General features: G+C 36.8%; 2 protein-coding genes across 3 annotated transcripts; one reads left to right on the top strand and one right to left on the bottom strand.

The window, feature by feature from the left end:
- The first annotated feature begins 506 nt into the window (after positions 1 to 506).
- Positions 507 to 25534, top strand: LOC102594663 (putative tRNA pseudouridine synthase). 2 transcript variants are annotated; one of them, XM_006347966.2, is made up of 9 exons: positions 774 to 794; positions 868 to 903; positions 6174 to 6362; positions 7993 to 8105; positions 8217 to 8365; positions 22962 to 23106; positions 23554 to 23976; positions 24542 to 24969; positions 25185 to 25534. In XM_006347966.2, exons 3-8 carry the CDS (start codon positions 6326 to 6328, stop codon positions 24944 to 24946), a joined length of 1272 nt encoding a protein of 423 aa, XP_006348028.1. In that variant the 5' UTR covers positions 774 to 794; positions 868 to 903; positions 6174 to 6325; the 3' UTR covers positions 24947 to 24969; positions 25185 to 25534. The 2 variants fall into 2 exon arrangements, with proteins under 2 accessions (XP_006348027.1, XP_006348028.1); XM_006347965.2 differs by lacking the exon at positions 6174 to 6362 and having other exon boundaries at positions 507 to 794.
- Positions 17037 to 18805, bottom strand: LOC107060770 (uncharacterized). Its single transcript, XM_015309041.1, has 2 exons — positions 17999 to 18805; positions 17037 to 17914 (listed from the first exon to the last, which is right to left on the bottom strand). The coding sequence occupies exons 1-2, from the start codon at positions 18798 to 18800 to the stop codon at positions 17190 to 17192; spliced, it is 1527 nt and encodes a 508-aa protein (XP_015164527.1). The 5' UTR covers positions 18801 to 18805; the 3' UTR covers positions 17037 to 17189.
- Positions 25535 to 26082: the final 548 nt, after the last annotated feature.

Below are 26082 nucleotides of genomic sequence, written 5' to 3'. Positions count from 1 at the left end.
CATGTTTTTTTTATAAAAAAAATTGACATAATTTTGTTAGTATACTAATTTTTAAATTAAAGTAGAATTCATTATTAAGTAAAGTTATAGACTTACATTTTTCTTTTCTTTTAAATCATATTTATGTATATTATGTTGAAATTTGACATAAGACTAATTTGTTTTGAATATAGAACTTATGTTATATTTTCAGTTTCATTTGTTTTAATACAATTGGTTTGACACTTCTCATTGCAAGTCATTTATTTTTTAGTTAGACATGATATATTATATTTTTGCCAAATATTTTAATAATTTATGACATTTTTTATAATATTAATATTTTTTATCAAACATGCATTTCATATTCGTAAAATCTTGTATTCTTGGTTTTTATGATTATTCAATTGAAATATACTAATCTGAAAGATATAAATTAATTATTTTTCATAATATTAGTTAAGAACATAATTGTGAAGTAATTGCAATAGGGCAAAGAATCATGTTGATATAATTATTAGGGTATGTAATTATACCAATTCCAATTAACTCCCAAACGCGTTAATTGGAGTGAGATAAGAGAAATGGCAGTGAATGTTGATTGTGGATAGTTGCGTGTGTCATGGCAGGGCTTTGTGTGCGGCTTCCTCAAATCCCTGTCACAAATCTGAGATTTTCACGTTCAAGCACCCTAAAGATAGTGCGGTGCTTTTCGACATCACCTGAAGACTTATCTGTGCAAAGCAACAAATGGGATCCTTTCATCAAAAAGAAAGTTGTGATGCGCGTGGGATACGTGGGCTCTGATTATCGAGGTCCTTTCTTTTTCTTTCACCACAAGCTCATATACCTAAATGTTGTTTTTTCCCCTAATATTGTTTATTGCAGGTTTGCAAATGCAAAGAGATGAACATCAACTCTCCAGTAAGATATTCTACCTATTTCTCTTTTCAATTTAATTAACTATTATTGCTTCACCAATAACTTAGCTATAAAGAGTGCTAGTGTTATTATCAGTAGCATTGATTCGAACTCACAAACACTTTAAGTTTTGTGTGTCTTTACTCTTTCAAGGCGCCTGAAACCACTAGGCTACATCCTATTGTTGTGTCAAGGGTGTCCAAAATATGTTATTTAGCCACTTTGTTTATCATTTTACTTGTATATACGGTATAATATTCCGAAGAAGGTCCAATTGGACACCCTGACATAAGGGTAGCTACGTCACTGACACTAGGTCCCCTATGTAATCATAAACCCATCAACATTCAATTTCCTCCTTCACTCTACACAAAATCCTGACTGGTTATGATGCCTCAATAATATCTCACAATGTGCTTTGGTGCAAGGACATACAATTTGTTTAGGTTTGTCCATCTACATACTGATAAGCATAAGGCTGATTGCATACATATGTCAGGTGAGCGTGGGATGTAGCAGACTTCCTACTATCTCATTGGTGTTCAATCAATATCTTTGTGTTATGGAAACCTTGTTTAATTTCATGCTAGTGCAAATTGGATCACACTACCATTTCTTACTCATATTGAGCTTTCAATTGCATATCAATCTGATTGTATAATGCCTTGCTAGCAGGTGCATACACTTTCTCACTCTCCTATTTAGATCCTTTGCTACAAGTCTTACTTGATCGTTGTCTATGTCTTCATTTTTGTCTTGAACACCCATTCTCCTAAACTATTTTCGATCTTTGGCGTTGAACTTGAAGTCTTTTAATGGTTGACATCTCCTCATTTTATTGCCTACTTTGAATGCTCTCTGACATACATTTAGTTTTTTCAGTTACCTCATAATTTACCATTCAAACGTATCCACACTCTGGTGAGGTCTCACGAGTAGCTTTGCATGACAAGTTAAACCTCCTTGGGCTATTATATATCATGCAGCTTTCTCCACCATGGGTTTGCTATTTGGCATCAGTATTTTAGGCATATGATGCCTTGCTTTGTCTTTGTCCCACTACCAAAGTTCTTCCTTGTAAAAGATTCCGTGCTACTTATGCTCGTCGATATACTGAGGCTGGACAGTTTTTGTACAATTTTTTAGCCACAAATCACACACTTCTCTCCTTTGTTTTGCATTTGGTACGTGTGCATTAGCAATGCAAAATAAAATTTTAAATAACAACACCCATCAAGTCTTTTTCCATTTCAAGTTTCTTTGTGTCTCATGTCTTACAAAGCAAATGCTGGGACTCCTACTGAGAATGTGCACACTTCAATGCTGCTTCATGCTATATTTTCTTTGTCTCTTAATCTTGGTAGACTCTCACCATATTCATGATTCAGTTCTCCCTTTCACTCACTTCATTTTGCTGTGGAGTGTAGGTCACCGTTATCTATCTCTTAATCCCGTTAAACTCATAAAATTTTGAAAAAATACTGCAAGTCATACTATGGTCCTTACTCCTTCCTGCTTCGTTATTTTTTGCTGTTTATTTAAACATCTTGAAAGCTTTGGATTTTTGTCCAAAAATTACTCGGAGATTTTCTTCCTTATTCAATCATAAATGTTGCATATTACCTTTTTCCACCATTTGAAGTTCGGTTATAGACCAATATTTATTTCAGTGGACAAGTTCTGTCACTTCTCCTGATTTTTGAGTTCCTCCTTTTCAGAAAAGACTCCTTGTGCTTCTTCCGATGACACTATCTTCTCAAATACCAGATTCTAGTAAATTTGGAATACCAGTGACTATGTTGTATTGTAAAAATTTCTTCTCCTCGAAATGCAAGTGCTCATATCTTAAAAGTCCCAACCAAGCTGTCTCCTTTAGTTGATAATGTATCTTTAAACAAGACAATGGAAGTGTCAACCATCTTTTTTTGCACTGTCCCATAACAGCTGGCATATGACATTTCTTCTTCTCATTGTTTGGCCTTCAATGGGTTATGCCCCTCTCCACCAAAGTTGCTTATGCTAGCTGTATATGTGGAGAGTTGACAACACCATCAAAAGGATCGGGAGGGTGACTGCAACAATAATATTTTGGAGCATTTAGAAAGAGAGGAACTGCGGATGCTTTGGCCTTTGATGGAATATCAACTCCCATAAATACCATTAAGACTAGGTGTTTAGTTAGTCTTTTCATGTCACTCTCTCTCCCCCTTAAATAGTATGGATAATTTTGGATTTTGTTAGCTCCCTAATTCTAGCACAAAAGGGTTTAAGGGGGTATCTTTTTGGCTGCTTTGCAGGTTTTTGCTTAGTTAGCTTCATGTTTTTTTTTTCTTTTTCTGTTTGAAGCAATTTTATTTTTAGCTGTAACCGCTGCATCTCCTTGATGACTTCTAATACAATTTAATTACCTCACAAAATAAAAAGAAGTAAAACATGACTGTTCAACATGACTGTTCAACATGATTGGTTTTTTTCCTTGGGTTCCCACCCGGTGTTTAGTACTCGCATTGGATCCCGACTAATCCGAATTTGCGCATTGCAGGGCCCATTTCTTGGGGCAGCGCTCCCAACATGATCTTTTCCATACCCAGGGCTCGAATCCGAGACCTTTGGTTAAGGGTGGAGGGATCCCAACCATCCCACCACAACTTAGTCAACATAATTTGCTTACTTGTGCTACAAATGCGAAATTCTATCTTTTGCACATGACATCCTTAATTCACTTGATAGGCTTCTATTAGCAGATGCTTAGTTAGTAGGTCCTCCGCATGGTCAAAAGGGTATATAAGGAATTTAAATCAATTGTATCCCTTTTGTTCAATTCTAGTCTGACATTTCCTATTTTGGGAAGTTCCGAGTTATCTCCAAATTTCACATTGTCTCTGAAGATTTCTCTCAAGTTGAGGAAATTTTCTTGTTACCACACATATGGTTAGTGCAACCCAAGTGCCACTTGTCTTTGGCAGCTACATCTTTTATTGTTTTTCTTTTCGAACATCTTTTACTTGACATTTATGGCATAGACGAGTGAAGTTAAGCTGTAATTGGATCGGACTACGTTGCCTAGATGTAGACAACTAAGATATTTAGATTTGATGTTAAAGTTGACTGAAATGACAGAAATGAAGGATTTACACTAAGAATAAAATAAGATGGTTGAATGGAGAAGCACTGTTGGAGTAATATGTGATAAAAGGATATTTACAAGAGTAAAAGGAAAAAATTATATAACTGTAAGAATAACAATATTGTGTGAGAGCGAATGTTGGGTCTCTAAAGTCAAAAGTATTCACAATATAAGTGTTCCGGAATTGCGGATGCTAAGGTGGATGTGCAGTCATACAAGATTAGACAAGCTTAAAAATGACTATATTCGGTAGAAGTTGCCAGTGTCAGTAGTGATGATAAAATGAGAGAAGGTTATTTGAGATGGTTTGGTCATATCCTACATCGACCTCTAGATGCACCGATTTGTAAGTGTGGAACTAGTGTGAATGATGATTTATAAAAAGGTAGACCTAAAATCATGTGGAAGAAAACTATCTTGAAAGACTTGTAATTTCTTGGAGTTCGCATGGATCTAGCAAAGAATAGGGCAGAATGGAAGGAAAAGATCCAATGATTGGAAAACGTGGAGACATTTCTCTTGTGTCTTCTTGGCACTCCTCTTGGACGTGCAGTAATACAAGATTAGATAAGCTTAAAAATGACTATATCCGGTAGAAGTTGCAAGTGTTGGTAGTGATGATAAAATGAGAGAAGGTTATTTGAGATGGTTTGGTCATATCCTACGTCGACCTCTAGATGCACCGATTTGTAAGTGTGGAACTAGTGTGAATGAAGATTTATAAAAAGGTAGACCTAAAATCATGTGGAAGAACACTATCTTGAAAGATTTATCATCTATTGGAGTTCGTATGGATCTAGCAAAAAATAGGGCAGAATGGAAGGAAAAGATCCAACGATTGGAAAACGTGGAGACATTTCTCTTGTGTCTTCTTGGCACTCCTCTTAGCCCATTTCCGCATTTTGAAATGTGGTGACATTTTGCTCCAGCTTTTTGTCCGAACCTTCTTTTCTTTTCCCTCTTCAAGTCCAAGCTTTATTCCTTGATCTTTCTTCTACCCAGGTAATGTGTAGTATGAAGTGGACTTCTCCAAGTGGTCCTTTGATGCCCCCCACTTCGACATAAGTAGTTCCAATGCTTTTAGCTCCTTAGCTTTGCTACGAGTGAAGGGTCTTGAAACTTGAGCACCACCATCACGTGGCCAGTGAGGATCATATGACCGACCTAACTTGTTTGGGATTGAGGCATAGACGCATAGTTGTTGTTGATTTGATAATTGAGAATTTGACATTTACAACTTCAAAAGTAAGTGGATAATAATGTTACCTTCTCAAAAAAAATAATTCAGTGGCCAGAGATGTTTCGAAAACAAGAGTTGCTCTCTGCAGAAACTGAAGATGAACTGTCTAGTCCTTTTCTTTTTTTTGGTGTAAACACGAATATCCTCAAGAAGAAGAGGATATTCCTAGTATTTTAGATTATTTATGAAGCTTAGTAGGGACACCCCTCCCTCTGTAATTTTGTTGTAAGTATTACTGGAATACTTTTTTGAGTATTCCTTTTGTTCATAATACAAGTTAACTTTTTCAAAAACAAAAAAATAAAAAAATAAAATTCAGTGGATAATGGGCTTGCCCCTACCCTTTCTTAAATAAAACCTGGTTCCACTACATGATTTAAACCATTGATGTGCACCTACCACACATCTCGTGATGTACTACCTTTGCTAGGATGTGAAGGCTTCTACTTATGTAAAAGCAAAAACACTTATTCACTCTTTCATGTACTAGGGGATTTCACTTTTTCACCTGGGTAAATTCTTTCTTTGCTGTTGTTCTGTATGCTTACTTGAGTAGAGACTTGAAGGGCTTGAGGATCCTACCACATTTTTTTGCCTTATCACCATATTCTTGACTGATTCTTTGACTTCCTGGAAGCTTCAAACTTGGTGTAGCGTGCCAATTCAGAGTGCATGAAGTTTCTACCTGTAAGTGACAGAAGAACCTGGGTACTTTTTTGATAAGAATCCATATGTGCTTGGAGGTGACTTTGGAAAGAACTATCTCGAAGATCAAATGATCTATTGCCTATAGCCTTCAGATTTGTTGATTTCGACTAGTCTACCTCTGCCTTTTGTGCTTCAGTTGTTCACATGACCACTTGTGGTGAACTCTTAAAGCTATTTCCACTTTTCTTTTGATTTTAGAAAGTTTTCTGCTGAAACACTGGTCATAATGACCATCAAATCGTGGAACATAATGCTGGATGAAGCTTGCAGACGCGATGAGAGAGAGCATAAGCTTATCAAAACATAGCTGCTGCAATAAACATGTTAAAGTGTTCTCAAAGTAATTTGTAATGGTTCTGTTCTGGGTTTGGATTCTGAATTTTTTTGGTAAGTGTTGAATGGTCAGATTTTTTCACATGTTATCATAGTCAACAACATACATTAGCTCTCATCTGTTTTATATCTTTGTGCTCTCTCTCAATTTAGTCTGTTAGTCGCTCCGAGTTCCACTTCTCAGCTTAGCCCATCGAGACACCAACTGTACGGCAAGCTATGCTGCTCGGACTCTTCAAAAATGTCGACAGGTGCATGTAAGATACTCCAAAAATTGTGCATTTTCAGAGAATCCGACACGGGTGCGGCAACATTTTTGGAGAGTCCGAGCAACATAGACGGCAAGAATACTCCTTAGGCTCCTGAGCCACTTTTCTCCTTGCATTAGGTCCAGTGTTCAGCCTTCACTTTCTGCTGAATATACTCTTCAGCCTGTTGAGTCACTTTGTTCTTCTAAAAGATTACAACAACAACAAGATATCCTTTGAAATCCCACAAAGTGAGGTCTGGGGAGTATAGAGTGTACGCCCTTACCCCTACCTCGTGGAGGTAGAGAGGCTGTTTCCAGAAGACCCTTGCCTCAAATGAAAAAAGGAAAAAAGAAAATAAAGGAATTTCAATTCATGTGTAAACCCTAGAACTGGTTAACAAATATAAATGTCCCACATTAGTTGTTAAAAGGTATTTTTGGTATGGTCCTCAGCTATTCCACTCATTGCCAAAGTTTAGATTGGAGGAGAGGATTCTTGTTTATATACCAAATGTTATAACTTAAGACGAAGGATCAAAGAATTGAATATCACAAGAGACAGAGAATAGATGAACTCCGAATGTAAATATTCATCAAAATCTAGACTTAACATTGGCTGAACATATTACCAGAAAACAATAAATGGGCTCATGATCAGTTATCTACCTGCTACTTTTTGAAATAAATTGATATTTCTCTCCTGTATGCTATGATTCAGTTCTTAAAAGATCTAACAGGAAAATTATAATACTTTATTAGAAGTTAATTTTTTACATTTCTCAATTACTTCCAACCTTCTTTATGTTACCAATTTAAAAATAATTACTTCCAACCTTCTCTATGGTGAGAGGAGAAAAAGAAATGGAATGGAAGTGCTATGTCTTTTGTTTTGCCCTAGAATTTTTCTCAAGGTGTTTATGATTTGCTTGACTTATGATAACTAGTGGCAAACTCCCACTATTTCTTGATATTTGGTGGTCTTTTATTGGGTTTCACTTAATGTTACTCATTATATTCAGCATAGAAGTACAACTGGAAATGGCTTATATACTAATACAGGACTATTTAGTGATATTTATGATTGATGTATTCACTAGTAGCAATTTTATCTAGGTTGCTGGATTGTCTTGCTTGGGAGATTAGCATTCGGGGTGTTAAAGTAAACATATTATCGAGTGAATTGGAACTTGCAGGGTTTAATGTATAATTATCCTTGTAAATTTGGGTCATCTGCTTCATGGATGTACTTTGTTGGAGGAGAACTTTTCGTGGAATTTTGTTCAATATTTTGTGTATGATAATTTGAGTTAGCCTTCCCTTTGGCAATCCTCTATTTTTTTACCTGCTGCATAAAACTTGACTTGTATACATGTTCTGTTAGTCTAGATGTCATGTGTGGGGTTTCACTAAACCATTGCAAGTTCTGTAATGCAGCCATTGAAGGTGAACTGGAAAAAGCTATCTTCAAAGCTGGTGGTATTCGAGACAGTAATTTTGGAAATTTATATAAAATTGGCTGGGCGAGAAGTAGTCGAACCGATAAAGGAGTAAGCTAGAGATTTAGAATAACTTGCGCATCACATTTATTTTTGTTTCCCCCCTAAAAGTATGTCTTCTCATTGCCATCATGCTGATTTTATTTCAAAAATATATATTAGGTTCATTCCTTGGCAACAATGATATCTCTTAAAATGGAGATTCCTGCAGATGCATGGGAGGATGATCCAAATGGGATCGCTCTTGCTAATTGTGTGAACTCAAGTCTTCCAGAGAATATCAGAGTTTTCAGTATTCTACCCTCAAAAAAGTTAGTTTCTGTCTCTTATTTCTGAATTAGCCTGTGACTTTCACTTTAGTTCTTGTCCAATTGATAACCACAGATAGAAGCACATTTACCTAGAGACTTTTGTTCATTCTGTTCTTAGTTGAGAATTGAATTTTCATTATCATTAATTGTGAAGGAAAAACTTGTAACTTTGCTTGTAAGAAACTTGTAAATTCGCAGATTTTAAGGTTAGAAGTGAAAAAAAAAACATATTTCCTTCCTTCCTGCGGGTTTTAGCAAGTAAATTTGTTGGGCTAACCTGAAACAAGCATAACTCATAAAGTAAGAAAATACTCCCTAATGTACTTCATTAATTGGAAGGCTACGACATAGCATCAAAAGCATTCTAGTGCAGACTGTTATGTGCATTATTATGTTTTCTTATCCTTTCTGCTGATCAGCTGTTCAGTGCCTTATGTTTTGGGTAGTGCATTAGTTACTTGAATATGGGTAAACCTCATGACTCAAAATCCCTAAGCCGTGATGGCAGTACACCCCAACCCGATAGGCAAACCATTTCCAGTTTTATTCAATTTCCATTTAATTTAAGCAGAAAAAATTAAACATGTGAATCACAATAAGTCATAACTGAGTTTCGATAATCATAAATGCGGAAAATGACGGAATCACACCCGAAATCTGGTGATATGAATATAGGTGTCTCTAAGAGTAATCAACATAAATTTGAAAGTAGTGATGCACGGTTAGAAACGAAACAAGACAATAATGAAATAAACAGAAAGAGAATCTGGTGTTGCAGATTTGCCCATCAGCTCACCCAAAATCTCCAACTCACGAACGCTCAAAAACGACCGTGGGCTCCACTGGTACGGGCTACGACATTCTTCTTTTTACTCCTCCAAGTCATGAGATTTCCCTAGATAAATGTACAATATCTAGACGTTGACCTCCTGTCAGTAGTAGAACCTGCCCAATCTGCATCGGTAAAGCTTTCAGTACCCCTATGTTGATGCTTTTTAAAAACAATCCTTTCCCGGGTGAACTTTTATATATCTTAGAATCATGTAAGACCGCTTCTTGGTGCTCTTCCTTTAGAGAGTGCAATAATTGACTGACTAAGCTTACAACAAAGCTATATCAGGCAGAGTGTGTGACAAGTAGATCAATTTCCCCACTAGTCTCTGATATTGACTTTGGTCAACTCAGTTTCCTTCTTTGTTTCCGAATTTTATATTTGTATCAATAGGTGTTTCAGCTTGACGACAACCACTCATCCCTGTCTCTTAGATCTAGCACATACTTCTTGTGACACAATAATGCCGTCACTTGATATCTCGCTACTTTCATGCTAAGAAAAATATTTCAAATGACCAAAATATTTGATCTCAAATTCTGAGGCCAATTGTTTTATTAAGTTCTTCATTTCTGACAAATCATCTTTTGTAAGTATAATATCATCGACATTTAGTTAACTCTATCAAAAGAAAAATGCTCTCAGGCACGAAAACCAAAAATCTTCTCTCTCCTACTTCCTAGGAGGGAGAAACATCTTTTCTTGACATTTTCCGGCACTCCTTACTGGAAAACCTCTCTCTCACCTCCCTGAGTTTATCACCTTCTGTGGTTACTCTTTTTTCACCCTTTTGAGCACTTCTCTCAACCAGAAATTCTATTTTTAAGCATGGAGGACAATAGGATCTATTTCAACGCAGGGTTTATGTCATTGGATATCACAAGGTGGGAAAATGGCATGTCTGAATGGGTGGAAAGGAGTTGGAAGATGATGCGAAGGTCCACTGTGAGCAGAAAAGCTATGGAATGGATATGCTTTTGTATGGAAGAAGCATCGAAAGATCAGAAGAAGGAGATTTTCAGAAAAGGAGTCAGACCTTTTTTGCACTAGAAAGAGCAATCAACAGGGGAGATTTATAAGCATAATCTCATTGAATGGAGGGGGAAGGTCTGGCTTAATCATTCCTGAGATAACATTGAATGTTGGGTGGATGGATATTGCATTAAAGATAGAAAGGTTCATTAAATGGCAGAGGAGAAAGGTACATACCTCCTCCGAGAGTGACGGATGCCAAGTACCCTTTTGCAGCAATTGTACGAGAGAGTAAATGGCAGTCACAAAGTCTCCGTACTGCTGATATAAAGAGTAGGAATGGCAACATAAAAGTGACTGATAGAATGGACGATCAAGCAGATAGCCTACTCAAGAGATGTGTAGTTGGTTCTTGCGGAGAGGAGTTGAAGGAAAAGCCAACACTTGCTGACATTAGAAGGTGGTCCTCAATAAACTGGAAGAAAGCTTTTGGTGTCAACATCTACAAGCTTAATGGTTGAATTTCCAAACAAACACATGGCGGAGCAAACCTTACAAGGGCAATGGAGATGGAAGAACTGCAACTTCTATCTGGAATGGTGGAACCCTTTAATAGGAAGCATCCCCAACTCTTTAACATGCAAAGAAACTTGGATCAGAGTGGTGGGCATTCCCCTGCACTTGTGGTCTCAGAAAGTCTTTCAAGAAATTGGAGGACTCTGTGGAGGATGGATTGCAACTTAGGAAGAAACAAAGATAAAAAATCACATGAAGTGGGCAAGGATTCTGGTGGCCAACGACGGTAGGAAAATACCCAAGGAGTGGGAGTTTGGAGGACTATCAGAAGCTTTTGGCCGACTCTAGAAGTTAATACAAAAGTTAAAGTTGGGAGGGGGGATAAGGTTTTATTCTGTAAAGAAGACTGGATTGGTCAAGGATCTCTTCAAAGTTTGTTTCCTGGACTTTATTCTATCAGTATGCATCCGGATAGCAAAATCAGTGAGATGTGGTCTCAACAAGGGTGGAATTTGGTATTTAGAAGGTTGTTAAATGACTGGGAGATAGAAGGGGTAATTGAGCTACTGAATATGATAGAAGGCTTTCCAGACACTAACTTGGAAACAGACAGTCTATTATGGAGACAACACCCAGATGGAAGATTCTCTGTCAACAGATTGTACAAATGGGGTCTATCAGTAACTGGAGGAAGGAAAACAGGGCCATGGAGTGCTGTTTGGAAGAGTGTGGCTCCTACTAAAGTGAAGTGTTTTGTTTGGCTGGTAGCTAGGAGAGCCTGTTTGACGCATGAAGCATTACAGAAAAGGGGCATCAACATAGCCTCTAGATGCTTACTATGCAAAGACGCAGTGGAAATCAACAAACACTTATTTCTGCATTGCAAAGTAACAACACAAGTATGGGCTTTATTCTTCAATTTAGCTAGCCTAAACTGTTGTATGCTAGAACACACAGCAGATTTATTGAGTTGTTGGATCAGAAGGGGGGGCAGCAAGAGTCAAAAGAAGTGGTGGAGGACAGTACATGCTTGTATTTGGTGTAATATTTGGAAGGAAAGGAATCAGAGGATTTTTGAAGGAAAAGAATGCTCAATACAGAAGATTAAATGGAAAGTAATTACTTCCTTAGGTTTTTGGTGTAACAACAACAACAACAACATGCCCAGTGAGATCCCACTAGGTGGGGTCTGGGGAGGGTAAATTGTACGCAGACCTTACCACTACCTCGTGGAGGTAGAGAGGTTTTTGGTGTAAAGAACAAAATATAGAAGAGGAAATCCAATTAGTTGATTTCGTAGGTTCTTTGTAAGTATTTCTTTTTTTCTTTTTTTCTCTCTTCTCTGTTAATACTTTTTGGAGGTGGCCAACATAGCCCTTAATGCTGAGGAATACAAGTTACCCGTTTAAAATAAAAATAAAAATATAATATCATCGACATACTCTATCAGGATAGTTGTCTTTCCCTCGAGAGAATGTCGAATGAACATGGTATGATCTGCTTGCCCTGGAGTGTGTGCTTGTTTTCTTACAAATTGAGTGAACCTCTCAAACCATGCTCTTGGAGATTGTTTAAGCTCATAGAGAGATTTCTTTAGTTTGCACACTCTAGTTCCATACCTTTCTTCAAAACCCAGAGGAGGATCCATGTAGACTTCTTCTTCAAGTTTTTCGTTCAAGATTGCATTCTTTACGTCTAGTTGTTGAAGGGGCCAATCAAGGTTGACAACAAAGGTCAGAATAACTCTGATTGAGTTCAACTTGGCAACTGGAGCAAATGTCTTGAGATAGTCAATCTCGTAGGATTGAGTGAACCCATTTGCTACCAAAAGCGCCTTATACCTCTGTAGGGTCTCATTTGATTTAAATTTGATGGTGAGCACCCACTTGCATCCCACTGTTTCTTTTTACGTGGTAGTTCTACCATTTCCCATGTTTCATTTCTCTTGAGAGCATTCATCTCTTCTAGAATTGCCTTTTTCCACTCAAGAACGTTCAAAGCATCCTGCATGTTTCTCGATGTCTCCATTCCAGATAATTGAGAAAGAAAAGCTATATAGAAAGGGGACAAGTTTCTATATGACATAAAATTTGACATGGGATGGTTTGTGACATTTCTTACCCCCTTTACATTTAAAAATTGGAAGATCAAGGTCTAGAGTAAGAAGGGGTAAATAAAAAGTAGGTTCTAGAGAGTAACCTTGTATATCAGTGCGATCTTGCGGGGTGGACATTTGAATCTGATGAGAGTCATCTCTTTTCTTGGTTTTGGTTTCTCGTCATGTAAACCTGTAATTTCTTTGTTTATTCCCTGTCCTTGTCATTAATTGTATCATGAAAAGGCTCTAATGTTTGAGTTCTCAGTTTCCATATTTTCATTATTTAAGTTGGGATCTCTTACCTTATCTAGGTTGTTATTACCAAAAGTACTATTCTCATGTCTATCATAAAACTAGGATAATTGTTTCTCACGTGTGAGGTCAAGAGAATCCTTTTTATCCCTTGAATCTTCACTATGTTTCTCCCCGTGAAGATGAGTGAGTTCCCAAAAACAATGGAGATTCAAGAGTGTGACATTTATTGTGACAATAACCTTCCTAGTATTTGGGTTATAACACTTTTATGCCTTTGACTGAGAGCATAGCCAACAAAAACACATTTTTAGTACTTGGATCAAGTTTACTCCTATTATGGTCATGACATGAACAAATACAGTACTCCCAAAGACTCTCAAAGATAGATCGACAGTCAACATAGACGTAGGAAAGTATGTCTTGAACATACTCAAAGAGGTTTTAAAACCTAGAACATAAGAAGACATCCTATTAATAAGTTAGAAAACATAAATCATAAGCACGGTCAATGCATGCTAAACATCTTTAAAACACTTGTGAGATACTTCTAGAAGTAACCTTAGTTCATTATTGTGGGAGATTTACCTTTAACCGACATATAGACCATGTGAGCTATAACATGGAATCCGGTTTCTCCCACACCGAAAAGAGATGTCCTTACTTGCTAAGGTAAGAACCATTAACTTCGTCGGGATCTTCTCCCTTGGTCCTCTAACTCTGATTCTTGCCCATCTCAGATGATTTTTAATTTATGTCTCCTCTTAAGTTTTGTAGCCACCCTCCACATTCATCACCTATCTTTTCCATCACCTTGTTCCAGAGTTGCAATGGTACCCCAAAAACCCTAATCCAAAACCAATCAAACCTTTTTTCATCTGGGATGACTCCTATCGTTGGAGACCACCATTCCAGCTTCAAGGTTAGACCTTGTCTCTTCCATTCACCCATGATAACATGTTCAGCCATCCTTCTGGTCTGAAATTCGAAGAGGAAGAGGAAGCCATTCATGTTGTACACATGAATATTATGAGCTCCTTTCCACATTTGTTGGGTCCATCTATGCACTTCATTTCGAATTGGCGCATCTCCTTCTCCACAAAACTTGCCAACGAGACATCGTCGTAACATGTTGCTGTCATCTACATCGGAAGACACTGTCAACATTGAATTCTCACTGGTTACATTCATTTCTCTCTTGCTCCATTTACTGTTGTGCCGAGCTCCCTTGTAATCCCCCTTCCCAACGATTGTATTGAGATTTAATTCCCTTTTTGTAATAAATTCCCCTTTCTTCTCTACTTTTCTCTCAATGAAGTTCTCCACTTTTGTTACCAGATTCCCCCATCCCTCATTAAATGTATTTTCTGGAATAATAATTACTGATCTACTCTGCCCCTTCACTGTAAAATAATAGAAATAAATGAACCGTACTTATTGAACTTCAGGGAGCAATAAATATATGTCGAAATGTCTCTGCATCTTCATGTTTTGAAGTTTGCTCCCCTGCTTTCAGAAGCTTCCTTTAATCTTTTGCGTAACCAAAGTAAAGCTCCCCTACTCAATATCATACGCCTGATAGACATCCTGGTACTCTCCACCGATTCAAACCATCTCTCTGAAGCAGATATTGATTCTGTAAGATCATAAGATTTTCCTCCCTTTCTAAAATACAACCTGTTCTCCATGTTCTAAATGCTACCTGGAAAAAAAGGCAAGAAAAGGAAGAGATTCCGATGGCAGATAACCATCAGAAAAGGGGCACTAGACACTCAGAAGGGATCTCTAGAAGCCACCTAGGGAAAAGTGCCTGGGAGCATTTTGTTTAATTATAAGACTTAACAAGACAGTGTGACATATTTGTCCTTGTTTCTTCTCGCTTAATCTCAAAGAAAGTTTCCTTCAAAGTGCGCTTCTCCAAGAATTTGTGAACGAAGTTCATTGAATTCTTGGTTCAATCTTGCTAAAAGTAGATATTTTTTTTTATGACACCTGCTAAAAGTAGATATTCCTTCATATTCTTCCTTTTTCATTACTTATACGCTATCATTAAGACACTCTCATTCATCATTATAGTATTGATCTAATTCTTGCCATAAGGGAACCATCTCAGTATAGTAAATAGTAACACTTATCTCCCCCCTGCCTAGCTTTCCACAGTTTAAGTTTTAATAAAAAAATCGGAGAGGCATTTACTATATATATACATCAGATTAAGTCTCTCTAACAGCCTCCCAAACATCCCTAGCAGTGGGAAGAACAAATATGGTTTACCTATGTCAAATTCCATGGAGTTTAGTAGCCAAGTGATTACCATCGAGATTTCTGTTCTCCAGGCGTTCATTTTCTGGTCTTGTTCAAGCTTTCTATTTCTCCAGTTAGGTGCCCAAGTGTTCCTCAACCAGAAATTACCAAACAAACAAATTGTGCATGTGAGAAGTAAATTGAAAAGATAAATGAGAAGAATCACCGCCTTGATTCATTGTTGTCTCGGTCGAGACTTTGTTACAGAACTCTCAACTTCTATCGGTGCCGCTGGATGACGTAGCCCAGTAAATGCTGTTTAGTCATAAGCAACAAGAATAAATCATCGATATGTAAATGTTGTGGATGCGTTGGAAGCCCTTAAATTAAGTATTTAATTATATTTTTAGTTGCTTTATTTATTATTTTAGAATAGGATTTATGTTTTATAGTTTCATAAGGATTAGGTTAAGTTATAGTTATTAGTTTGGAATAAGATTTAGGTCTCCTACTTTCATAAGAATTAGACTTCCTATTGATGTAATAAGATTCCTATTTAAATGGGCTTTTGATGAATGAATCGGTAAGTCATTTTTCAGGAAAAATTAGGAGATTAGAGTTCTCTCTTCCATTGAACTCTAAGGTTTCAGCCTCCCTTTGAAGAGTTGAAGAGATCGGAGTTCTCTCTTTTAATGAACTCTAAGGTTTCAGCCTCCCTTTAACGAGCTAATTTATATATCGCCCTGTGAATCGATCCTTCCCTAAAGATTCATAACAATTTGGTATCAAAGCCTAACACAATGGGCGATGAGATCAGTTCTCGATTTCAAGGAGAACGTACCATTACAGAAATCCTAATGGACTCTAAAATTGCAGCAATGGAACAACGCCTCAGAGAAAAAATTGTCCAAGTCATCCAAGAACAATTGTCTAGATTGGGAATTGACTTCACAAAACCAGCAACCGACAAACCCAGTGTTTTGAGAAGCGAGAAGCGAAAAAAAGCGACGAGGGCTCGCTTCACAGAAGCGACGAGCGAGAAGCGAAGCGCACGCTTTTTTTTTAAGTAAAGCGATATTTAGTATAAAAATAAAAAATATTAAATAACTGAATAGAGGTAATATATTCTTAGATTAAAAGTAAATAGATAGTCAATAATACTCATAAGTCATAACATATGAAGCAAAAAAATAAAAAACAATAATTAAATCACAAAAGAATCAAACTCCTATTCTTCAACAAGATCCTCAAACTCTTCAAGTGTCATAACCAAGGGTTCTACTTGGTCATCATCTTCTTCATCATCAGAAGGCTCATCAACAAGGTTTCGACTTGAACTGGAACCTCTAGCTCCTCTTTTATTACCCCTTAAAGTACTCCCCCTAAAACTATAAATATTCTCCTCAACACCACTTGCCATAGAAACATCACCATAAGTGAGACTTTCTCCTTCATACACTTCTTCATCTTGGTGATCTTGGGGTGCTCCGGTTAACCATTCATTTGCCTCATCAATACTATCCAACAAAATTGGATCAATGGTATTACGAGCATTGTAACGACGCGCCAATGTTCTATTATATTTGATGAACACTAGATCATTGAGGCGTGTCAACTCAAGCCTATTTCTCTTTTTACTATGAATCTGCACATAGTAGAAAGTAATTAATAGGAGGACTTAGGATGATTAAGATACCTATTAATTTAGTAATAATGTAATGTAGTTTCTCACATGTTCATACACGCTCCAATTCTCTCACAACCGGATGCGCTACAAGTTAAACTTTGCACTCTAATAGCAAACTGTTGCAAGTTTGGGACATTATGACCATATTGCATCCACCATTCAACTGTAGAAGAGTTATTTTAAAAGATGTGTAATAACTTAAAAGTTGAAGCTTTAAACACAATTAAAAGATGAAATTCTCACCTGGTGACCTTAAGGTTCTAGCTCTAATGGCTGATTCAATTCCAAGTAGGCCATCCGCTTTCATGTACACACCAAGCTCCTCCCCTATTTTGTCTTGCAAATTTTTATCTGGGATCATCCTCTCAACACATTTATGATATCCCTGCCACACATCTTCAGTTAAAGTCTTCATGTCATTATTTTTATAATAGAGCCCTGGGTTCAAAATGTGTCCCGCTGCATGCAAAGGTTGATGAAGTTGATCTGTCCACCTTGCATCAATGATTTCAAAAACACTCTTATATTTCCTTGTATCATAATTGAATGCCTTTTCAATACTTTCTTTGGCCCTGTCCATGGCTTCATAAATGTAACCCATTGGTGGTTTTTTCTCCCCATCCACCATACGAAGTACATGAATTAAAGGACCACCAACTCTAAGTGCTTGAACAACGTCATTCCAAAAAAATGGACTAATGATGTGTCTTGCAACTTCTTTACCAAGAGTTTCCTTTGAATAGATACTCTCATTCCATTCAGTTGACATAAACAAAGTTCTCAAATTTTTCTTTTGCTTATAAAAACTATACAAAGTCAAAAAAGCTGTTGCGAATCTTGTCTTGGCGGGTTTTACCAAATTTCTTTGCTTTGTGTATCTCCTCATCATATTCAACAACAATGCCCTTTGATTGATATAAGCATGTACCTTAACTGCCTTACCAAAAACTGTTTAAAAAAATGGTAGTTAAAATGTAAAGAAACTAACATAAAGTTTAAAAAAGAAAATTAAATATCAAGACTCAAGTTCACCTGTAGAATACGGGGCTTCTTTGAAAATGTCACCAAACATCAAATTGATATAGTGAGCATCACAAGGAGTCCAGAAAATATGTGGGAACACTCCCTTCAACATGTTACCCGCTTTTTTGTTCTCACTTGCATTATCAGTCACAACTTGTACCACATTTTCCTTGCCTATCTTCATGATAGTCTTCTCAAACAAGTTAAACATCTTATTAGAATCGGTAGAAGAGTCACTAGCATCATAAGATTCAAGAAACACACTCCCTCTTGGAGAATTCACCAAAACATTAATGACCATTTTTCCATTCCTTGCTGTCCATTTATCCATCATAATGGAACAACCATACGTTTTCCATTGAACCTTATGTTCTACTATCTTGTTTGTCTTTTTCACCTCCTTATTTATAAAAGAAACTCTTACCTCATGATAGGTGGGGGGCTTCATTCCAGGGCCATATTGGCCGACTGCCTCAATGAATTCACAAAAACTCTCTGTGTAATTAACACAATTGAAAGGAAGCCCTGCATCATACATCCACCTAGCAAAAGCAGATACAACACGATCCCTCAAAATCTTTCTAGAAGATTCTAAGTCAATAGGTCCACCTTTTCTTTTTTCGTTTGGTTTTTGCGAGAAATAGAGATTCATAGGACCCTTGATAGTGCTATTGATGGAAGACCCACTCCCACTACTTGAAGGCATCCTTTGATGCTTTGAGGGTGGCCCCATTGGCATATTCACTTCAACTTCATCATCATCTATTTCATCATTATCAACAAGATTAACCATGGATGCTTCATGGTTCATTTGAGTTTTTAAACTCATTTTTTCTTCAACAAATATTCTTTGATCTCTTCCTTCACTTTATTCGGGACGTTCGGACATACTTTTACATCTCTATAGCCACCGATAAGATGCTTTTTTGTGACGAAATATTCCTCCATTGTATGTCACATCACAAAAGCTACATTTGACTTTTGTGTTACTACCCATAGGAGTTCCATACCCCCAAGCCGGATCCCTTTCTTGTGACATTTTGAATAAGAAAATACAACTTCACTAGTTACTACAAGCAAAAAGAAGTGTCACTTAGTAACAAAACAACAAATTTACTAAGTAAGAAAAATAAAGACTATTAAGATTTAAGAGCAACAACCAGAGCAGTTACACTGTATTGAAATAAAAATAAAAAACAGAGCAGCAAGCATACACACATCAGTCACTGTATAGAAATAAAAAAGAAAACAGAGCAGCAAAAGAATTGGAAAAAACAGAGCAGTAATATTAATTGAAAAAAAAACAGGTCAGTAATAGAGATTGAAAAACAGAGCGGCAAACAGAAATTGAAAAAAAAAATGCAGCAATAAAAATATAGAAAACACCCAGCAGCAACCAAAAAAAAAAAAACAGTAGCAGATCAGTCGCAGTAGCCTCGCAGAGAAGAAGAGAAGAAGAAGAAGAAGAGAAGAAGAAGAAGAAGAGAACTTACAGTGGCAGCCTGGCAACAACCAAAAATAGAAAAAAAGTCGTAGAGCAGTCGCAAAGAAGAAGAGAAGAAGAGAACTTACAGCAGCAGTCCAAAAAAGAAATTTGAAGTCGCGAAAGAGGTATATTAAGTCGCATAAGGATTTCAGAAATTAAAAAAAAAAAAACCCTTACAATTTTAAAAAAAGAAACCCTAATTAGCGCCTTTTCAAATTAAGCGCGCTTTTTTACGCTTTTGCTTTTCTTGCGCTTCTCGCTTCTACAGTAGAAGCGAGCGCCTTTTCAATGTCGCCTCGCTTCATGAAATAAAAGCGCAGGGGCCTCGCCTCGCTTCTCGCTTTAAGCGCGCTTTTCTGCGCTTTTTACAACACTGCACAAACCTGAGTCAAATAGTGCGCAAACAACTAGCTGATCAACAATTCCTGCTACAAAAGGCAATACACCACCTACTTATAATGGCACCAATAACCCATTAATTCGGGTACATCATTGTGAACAATCTTTTGAAAAAAATCAACATACAACGAAAGCAAAAAAAATATTGGTGTGGCTAGATTTCACATGTTCGGACTAGCACCATTATTGTATTATCAACTTAAACGAGCGAAAGACTTAATGAGTTGGAAAGAATTTCAGCGACTTGGACCTCGTGAAAATAACAACCTGGTGGGTGAATTAGTCATGTTTTAGCAACCTGATAGAGTCGAAATTTATCAATGTCAACTTCAAGCTAGGGTTGGAATTGGATAAGTTGATACTGATCCAGATTTTCTAGATGAATGTTGTGACATTCGAGCTTGAGGACAAGCTTTTTCAACGTAAGAGGGGGGTAATGTTGTGGATGCGTTTCATAAGGATTAGGTTAAGTTATAGTTATTAGTTTGGAATAGGAGTTAGGTCTCCTACTTTCATAAGAATTAGACTTCCTATTGATGTAATAAGACTCCTATTTAAAAGGGCTCTTGAGAATAAATCGTTAAGTCATTTTTCAGCAAAAAGCTGAGTTCTCTCTTCCATTGAACTCTAAGGTTTCAGCCTCCCTTTGAAGAGTTGAAGAGATCAGAGTTCTCTCTTTTAATGAACTCTAAGGTTTCAGCCTCCCTTTAACAAGTTGATTTATAATTCGCCTTGTGAATCGATCCTTCCCTAAAGATTCATTAGAGTAACAAATAGAAAGTAACAAATAAATAATCGATATGTAACAAGAAGAATAAATCATTGACCTCAACAAAGTAGTGGTGAGGGTTGGTCTTTGAAATGCTTACGACCACACTTAGACATAAGATAATCTTTAGTAGTCAATAGACAAATAGAAAGATATAACTCATCGATATGTAATAAATTATTTAATATGGTGGGATTTAGCACAAATCAACTCAAGCAAATGGAGATGTGCATATCAATCCAATGCATATTATGTAAAGTGGAAACTCATGGATAACACCAAATAAGTCAATATCCTCAACACCTATGTACACCTGGATGGGCTTGGGGTTGGTCAGCCCAACGATTCATGGGGAGAATTGGGTTGTCCATATGTCGTACTCCACCTGCAGTGCATACTATATCAACGTGCTATCATTCTCATCACGAACGATCTCAACATGCACCTTTTATGATCAATAACTCATATTTAGCACAGATAGCCTCCACGTGCTTGTCTCATATCAATTTCTCAATCACGATTATAATCACCAGATAAAAGCATGATAGGAAAATTTCCATAGAGTGAGTTTTCAAGTATTCATGTCATCTTATATGCAATTAGCTCAAAGATAAAGCCTATCTGGCATCAATATTAATGGATTTGACATTTAGCATGAATTTCCTCTTTCGTATCAACTATTGAAGTAATTAAATTAATTAAGCACTTAACACATGTCAAGTCACCCGATGTTTCCATAACCTCTCAGCACCTCATAGGGCACACCCTTACCCTTAATACACTACATTAATTGTTTAATTAAGGAAAACTATCCCCTATCGAAGGTCAAGTATGAACTTACCTCGAACCAAGTGCCACAATGTCAACGAATGGACTTTCTTTTCTGTAATGCTTTTTATAGCTCCCAATCTATTAAAAATTACGATCTCCTCGATTATCTAGTCATACCCTTGCCCACCCCACCTTATTTGCTGGAGGGAGGATACGATTGTCGAAGATGAAGTCCCGTATTGACATGATAAGAATTCGGTCAACTAAAATCTAACGTCGAGCCACTGTGTCCAAAACCATAAAGATCTTCTAGAGTTGGATCCCTCATAAGCCTATAGATCTTTCCAATCATTAATCGATCCCTAAATTGGATTAAAGCGCTAATTAGGATTAAGGAATCATAGGAAAATACTAGAATCAAAGTTAGATACTTACCCTCTTATCAATTTGAGTTGATTGGTTAAAAAATCGTCATAATCCGAGATTTAGAGGTCCCAAAAATGTAATTTGAATAGTAAGTTTGAAGTGGGGATTCGTAAGTCTACCCAGATTCCTTCTTTATGAACGTCAGGCCCACCTCTCTCGATCGTGGGTCCTTGATTCCTTGCACTTCGCGGCTGTGAGCTCCCCGTACTCGACCACGGTGCCCCTTGGGACACATTCCCCTTAACGATTGCGTCTACCAGCCCACAAAACCATGAGTCATGAGCCTAGCCTCCTACATGACCACGGCACAGTCCACGCAACTGTGAAGAACAACAATTGATGGCACCAACAATAAAAAAATTGGTCTCTCCTTTGCTGCCCCAAACACATCCGAATCCATTGGGATGGAAACCAAATATGCAAATCACTTCAAAAAACCCTATAAACCCGTTGGAATACTCAAATTACCAATCCAGTGTCATCTAGGCATATATTTGACCATGGTCAGCTGTTATTTTCTTAATTCACTAGTTTACTACCTAAGTGTCCGAATTACTCCCGAGTCCCTTGAGACCATCCAACCAAGTCCTAAATCATTTTCTGAACCTACAGGAGCTTTCAAATTTCGATTCTGAGCTCGTTTACTCCAAATGTTGATTTTGGTTAAACCTTTTGTTTTCTCCCAAACTTCTAGTATTTAGTATTCTTTTCTAAAATACATCCATGTCCCTCGGGATCCATGTCATCCGTTCTCGCAAGTCATAATTCACATTTTGTATTCTTTTTGAGTCGTTTCAGTTATTAGTAGGTAGAACAGAGCTTCCTTCATTACATTGTTCCATGATATTGGTCAATTTGTGCCATTTGCCTGTCTATCTGCTGTCTTTGATTTGTCTTAATTCAGTTTGAAAATGATGTAGCAGTTATGGTTTTCTTTTCGTGTCAGTTAGTTATTAGTAGGTGGGGGAGAGGTTCCTTCATTACATTGTTGCATGATATTGGTCGATTTGATCATTTGTTAGTCTGTCTGCTGTATGATATGTCTTTATTCAGTTTGAAAATGATATAGCAGTTATTGTTTTCTGTTCCTTTATAGTTAATTCATTTTAAACGAGCCTCAGGAGGTTTGATGCCAGAAGAGAGTGTAATGCACGCAAGTATTCTTATCTCATTCCTGCTGAAATCATCGGGATAAAGAATGATTCAACTTCTTCTGAAATCGAGTACCATATAGCCAATTTTAATGACATACTGAATTCTTTTGAGGTACTTTCAAGTCTATTAGATTGATCTTCTTTTAATGGCTGTGTTTCATGTTTAAAATTTTCTTTTATATTCCTCATTTTATAAGTGATTTGTATCGTGCTCATATGGCATACCTTACAAAACTTCAATTTTCTCTGGTCTGTATCTTAAAGAGCTCTCCTGTGTGGTTTGCGAGCTATTGCGTAGGAGCAGGGGTTTTACCTTGTGTGCACTCAAAGAGTAGCGGCTGCGGGTTCCCTTGTCATAAAAAAAAAGAATTATTCTTCATATTAGTCCTAAGAGGACTGACCTTAGGTTTCACTGGGAGAAATAGTTCACGAAACTTAGAAAATGTTACGTGCCAATTCAGTAGATGAGTGATTTCATTTTATGATATCTAGTCGTTTTCTGTTGATAAAAGACAATGATTCTGCTCTCTTCACTTGCTGTTTGTGATTTGGGTTGCAGGGAGAACATCCTTTCCACAATTACACAATACGATCCAAGTACAGGAAACAATCTCCTGCCAGAAACTTGTTAAAAAATGAGAGTCTCTTAAAAAAAGGGAGGCCCTCTAGTGAGAAAGAAATATCTGGGTCTGAGGAAAGTGATGGAGAACAAAACGGTAAAGAGAAGGGGGTGGTGACGATTGTTGAGGCTGAAAATCAAAATCCAGAAGGCAACTGTAATGAGAAAGTTAGTCATTCAAAGGATCTCAATTCTGTTATACCAATTCAAGCAAGATGGCTCCATGAACCCGATGCAAGAGATAAACTTAGCTCTGCTCATTTCCGAAGGATTTTTCACTGTCATTGTGGAAAATTGGAGAAGTTGCTCGGCATGAATTATGTTGAAGTTTCCATCTGTGGAGAGTCATTCATGTTACATCAAGTAATTCTCTTTGATTATCATTTTGCCCTGTTCATTCTTTCTAAAACGTTTTAAAAGGGAACACTCTTGAACTTGCTAAAATTATTTATAACACCTGGATACTTGTCCATTGAACAAGGGTGCCACTTGGTAAGCAAGGATCTGTCTGTCCACAGGAAGAAATGTATTGTAGTTGCATTACCAAGATTCTCATTTGCTTTGATGTACACATTTCAATTGGGGTGGACATAAATGTGAATCCTTCTTATGGATCCTGCAAAATACACTGGTATCTTTTTTTATTTGATACACCAAAATTTGTTAGAACTTTATTGTGCTTGTTGTATACATAACTATATGGGATACTCGTCCTTGAGTCCATGCATGAGCCAAAAAAATGGCCAGTGATTTTTCAATATGGCAGCTTAATGACCAAGCAGAATGAACTGTTTGTTAACTTTCTTGAGTTTCATTACATGCAGTTGTTTCTTGTCTTTATTCAGTTACATGTGCTTTGTTGTGATGTGTGTTTTTGTTGACAAGATATGTTGTCTGCGTCTAAGCCTATATTGTTGCTCTTTTTCAGATACGCAAAATGGTAGGGACAGCAGTTGCGATAAAACGCAATCTTCTACCACATGATATTTTGAGAATGTCGTTATGCAAGTTTTCAAGGATTGTCTTACCCCTAGCCCCATCAGAAGTTTTGGTTTTGAAGGGGAACAATTTTGCTTTGAGAAACCATCCAGGCAACATAATAAGACCTGAAATGTTGACATTGTTGGAATCAGATGATATTCTCAAGGCAGTTGATGACTTCTATTACTCTACAATGTTACCTCAGCTGTCTAGATTTTTAGACCCTTCAAAGTCCCCTTGGAGTGAGTGGGTAGAAATACTGGATGCAAACACAAGCATTCCAGATTCTCAATTAGAAGAAGTAAGGGTTGCTTGGAAATTGTGGAAGGCACAATATGATAGCAGAACTTGAGTTTCCATCAGTATTGGCTCAAGGTACATTATGCATTATCACTAATTTGATGTTCTGTTGAGCCCTTCCCCTTTCCTGGCTTAATGGATGTTAGGCCCAGGTCAGGTGTGTGTAGAAACAATAAAATATGTTTCTGCCTCTTACTGCACCATCTTGTATCACATTGGGTACTTGGTGCAGAATTTTTTTTTTTATATGGAATTGTATCATTGAAATGATTTGTGTTTCTCCTGTGCAGAGTCTGGTGTCTTGTGATGGTCAAATTGTTAGGAGCAGCAATCAAAGATAAAACCTCTGTTTGGTATTTGCTAAAACAAGGATGGAAATTGGCAACTTAGAGGCTATTCTAAGAAAAATGACCTTTTGGGCATGCATGTCGACAAGTCTGTTCCACAATCAATATTGCTGCCTATTATGACCACCAGACAACTATTACTCTACCTACTTGGCATATGCAATAGTAACTGTGACTTGCCATTATCTTCACTTTTTTTTCGTTTGTCAAAGAAGAAAATAGTTTATTTTTGAACCAACTTTTCTTTTATAAATTCAAATACAATATAATTCTCATTCTCTCTCTAAGTTCAATAATTTAGGCTTACTTATCAATACGTAAAAACAAAAATTATTTTCAACAAAATGCTTATATGTATATTTAATGTATGTTTATGTATATACAATCTATTGATATTGTATACATAGTTTACAATCATGTATAAATAATGTATAATCATGTATCAGAGATATATATATGTTGTTGATACAATGAAGTATATATATCTTTTTTTTTTTCAATCTCAATCAATTCAAATCTCCTCTAAATAGTCCCAAATTTTAAACAAGAGCTCCTCTCAATGCTTTGAGTATTTTGATATATATTATTCACTCAAAAAGATCTAGGTTTATTGCACGTCGATTTTTAAAGTTGAGCTTTAAACATGGAAGAAGGAGGAAGAAAGAAAGAAGCAAAGAAACAAGAAAGAAGAATGAATGAAGGAAGAAGCCAATAGTTGTTGGAAGAAGACAAAGTAGAAAGGAAAAACAATATCAAAAAAGCATTGCACTTGAAACTAGAAGTGGCTAAATGACCATTTTATGTAATTAGCTTATTTTGGGCAAGAAATTTTGACCAAATC

The sequence above is a fragment of the Solanum tuberosum genome, unplaced genomic scaffold, assembly GCF_000226075.1.
Source record: "Solanum tuberosum cultivar DM 1-3 516 R44 unplaced genomic scaffold, SolTub_3.0 scf00097, whole genome shotgun sequence".
NCBI lineage: Eukaryota > Viridiplantae > Streptophyta > Magnoliopsida > Solanales > Solanaceae > Solanum > Solanum tuberosum.
This window is presented reverse-complemented; position numbering and strand designations above follow the sequence as displayed.

Bases quoted from the DNA above. Each gene is read 5' to 3' on its own strand.
- LOC107060770 (XM_015309041.1), bottom strand. From the start codon at position 18,800: ATGAACCATGAAGCATCCATGGTTAATCTTGTTGATAATGATGAAATA. The intron at 17,915-17,998 runs GTGAACTTGAGT...TTTTTTAAACAG, and splicing joins AGAAGCCCCGTATTCTACAG to TTTTTGGTAAGGCAGTTAAG.
- LOC102594663 (XM_006347965.2), top strand. From the start codon at position 602: ATGGCAGGGCTTTGTGTGCGGCTTCCTCAAATCCCTGTCACAAATCTG. The intron at 904-7,992 runs GTAAGATATTCT...TCTGTAATGCAG, and splicing joins AGATGAACATCAACTCTCCA to CCATTGAAGGTGAACTGGAA. The intron at 23,977-24,541 runs GTAATTCTCTTT...GCTCTTTTTCAG, and splicing joins AGTCATTCATGTTACATCAA to ATACGCAAAATGGTAGGGAC.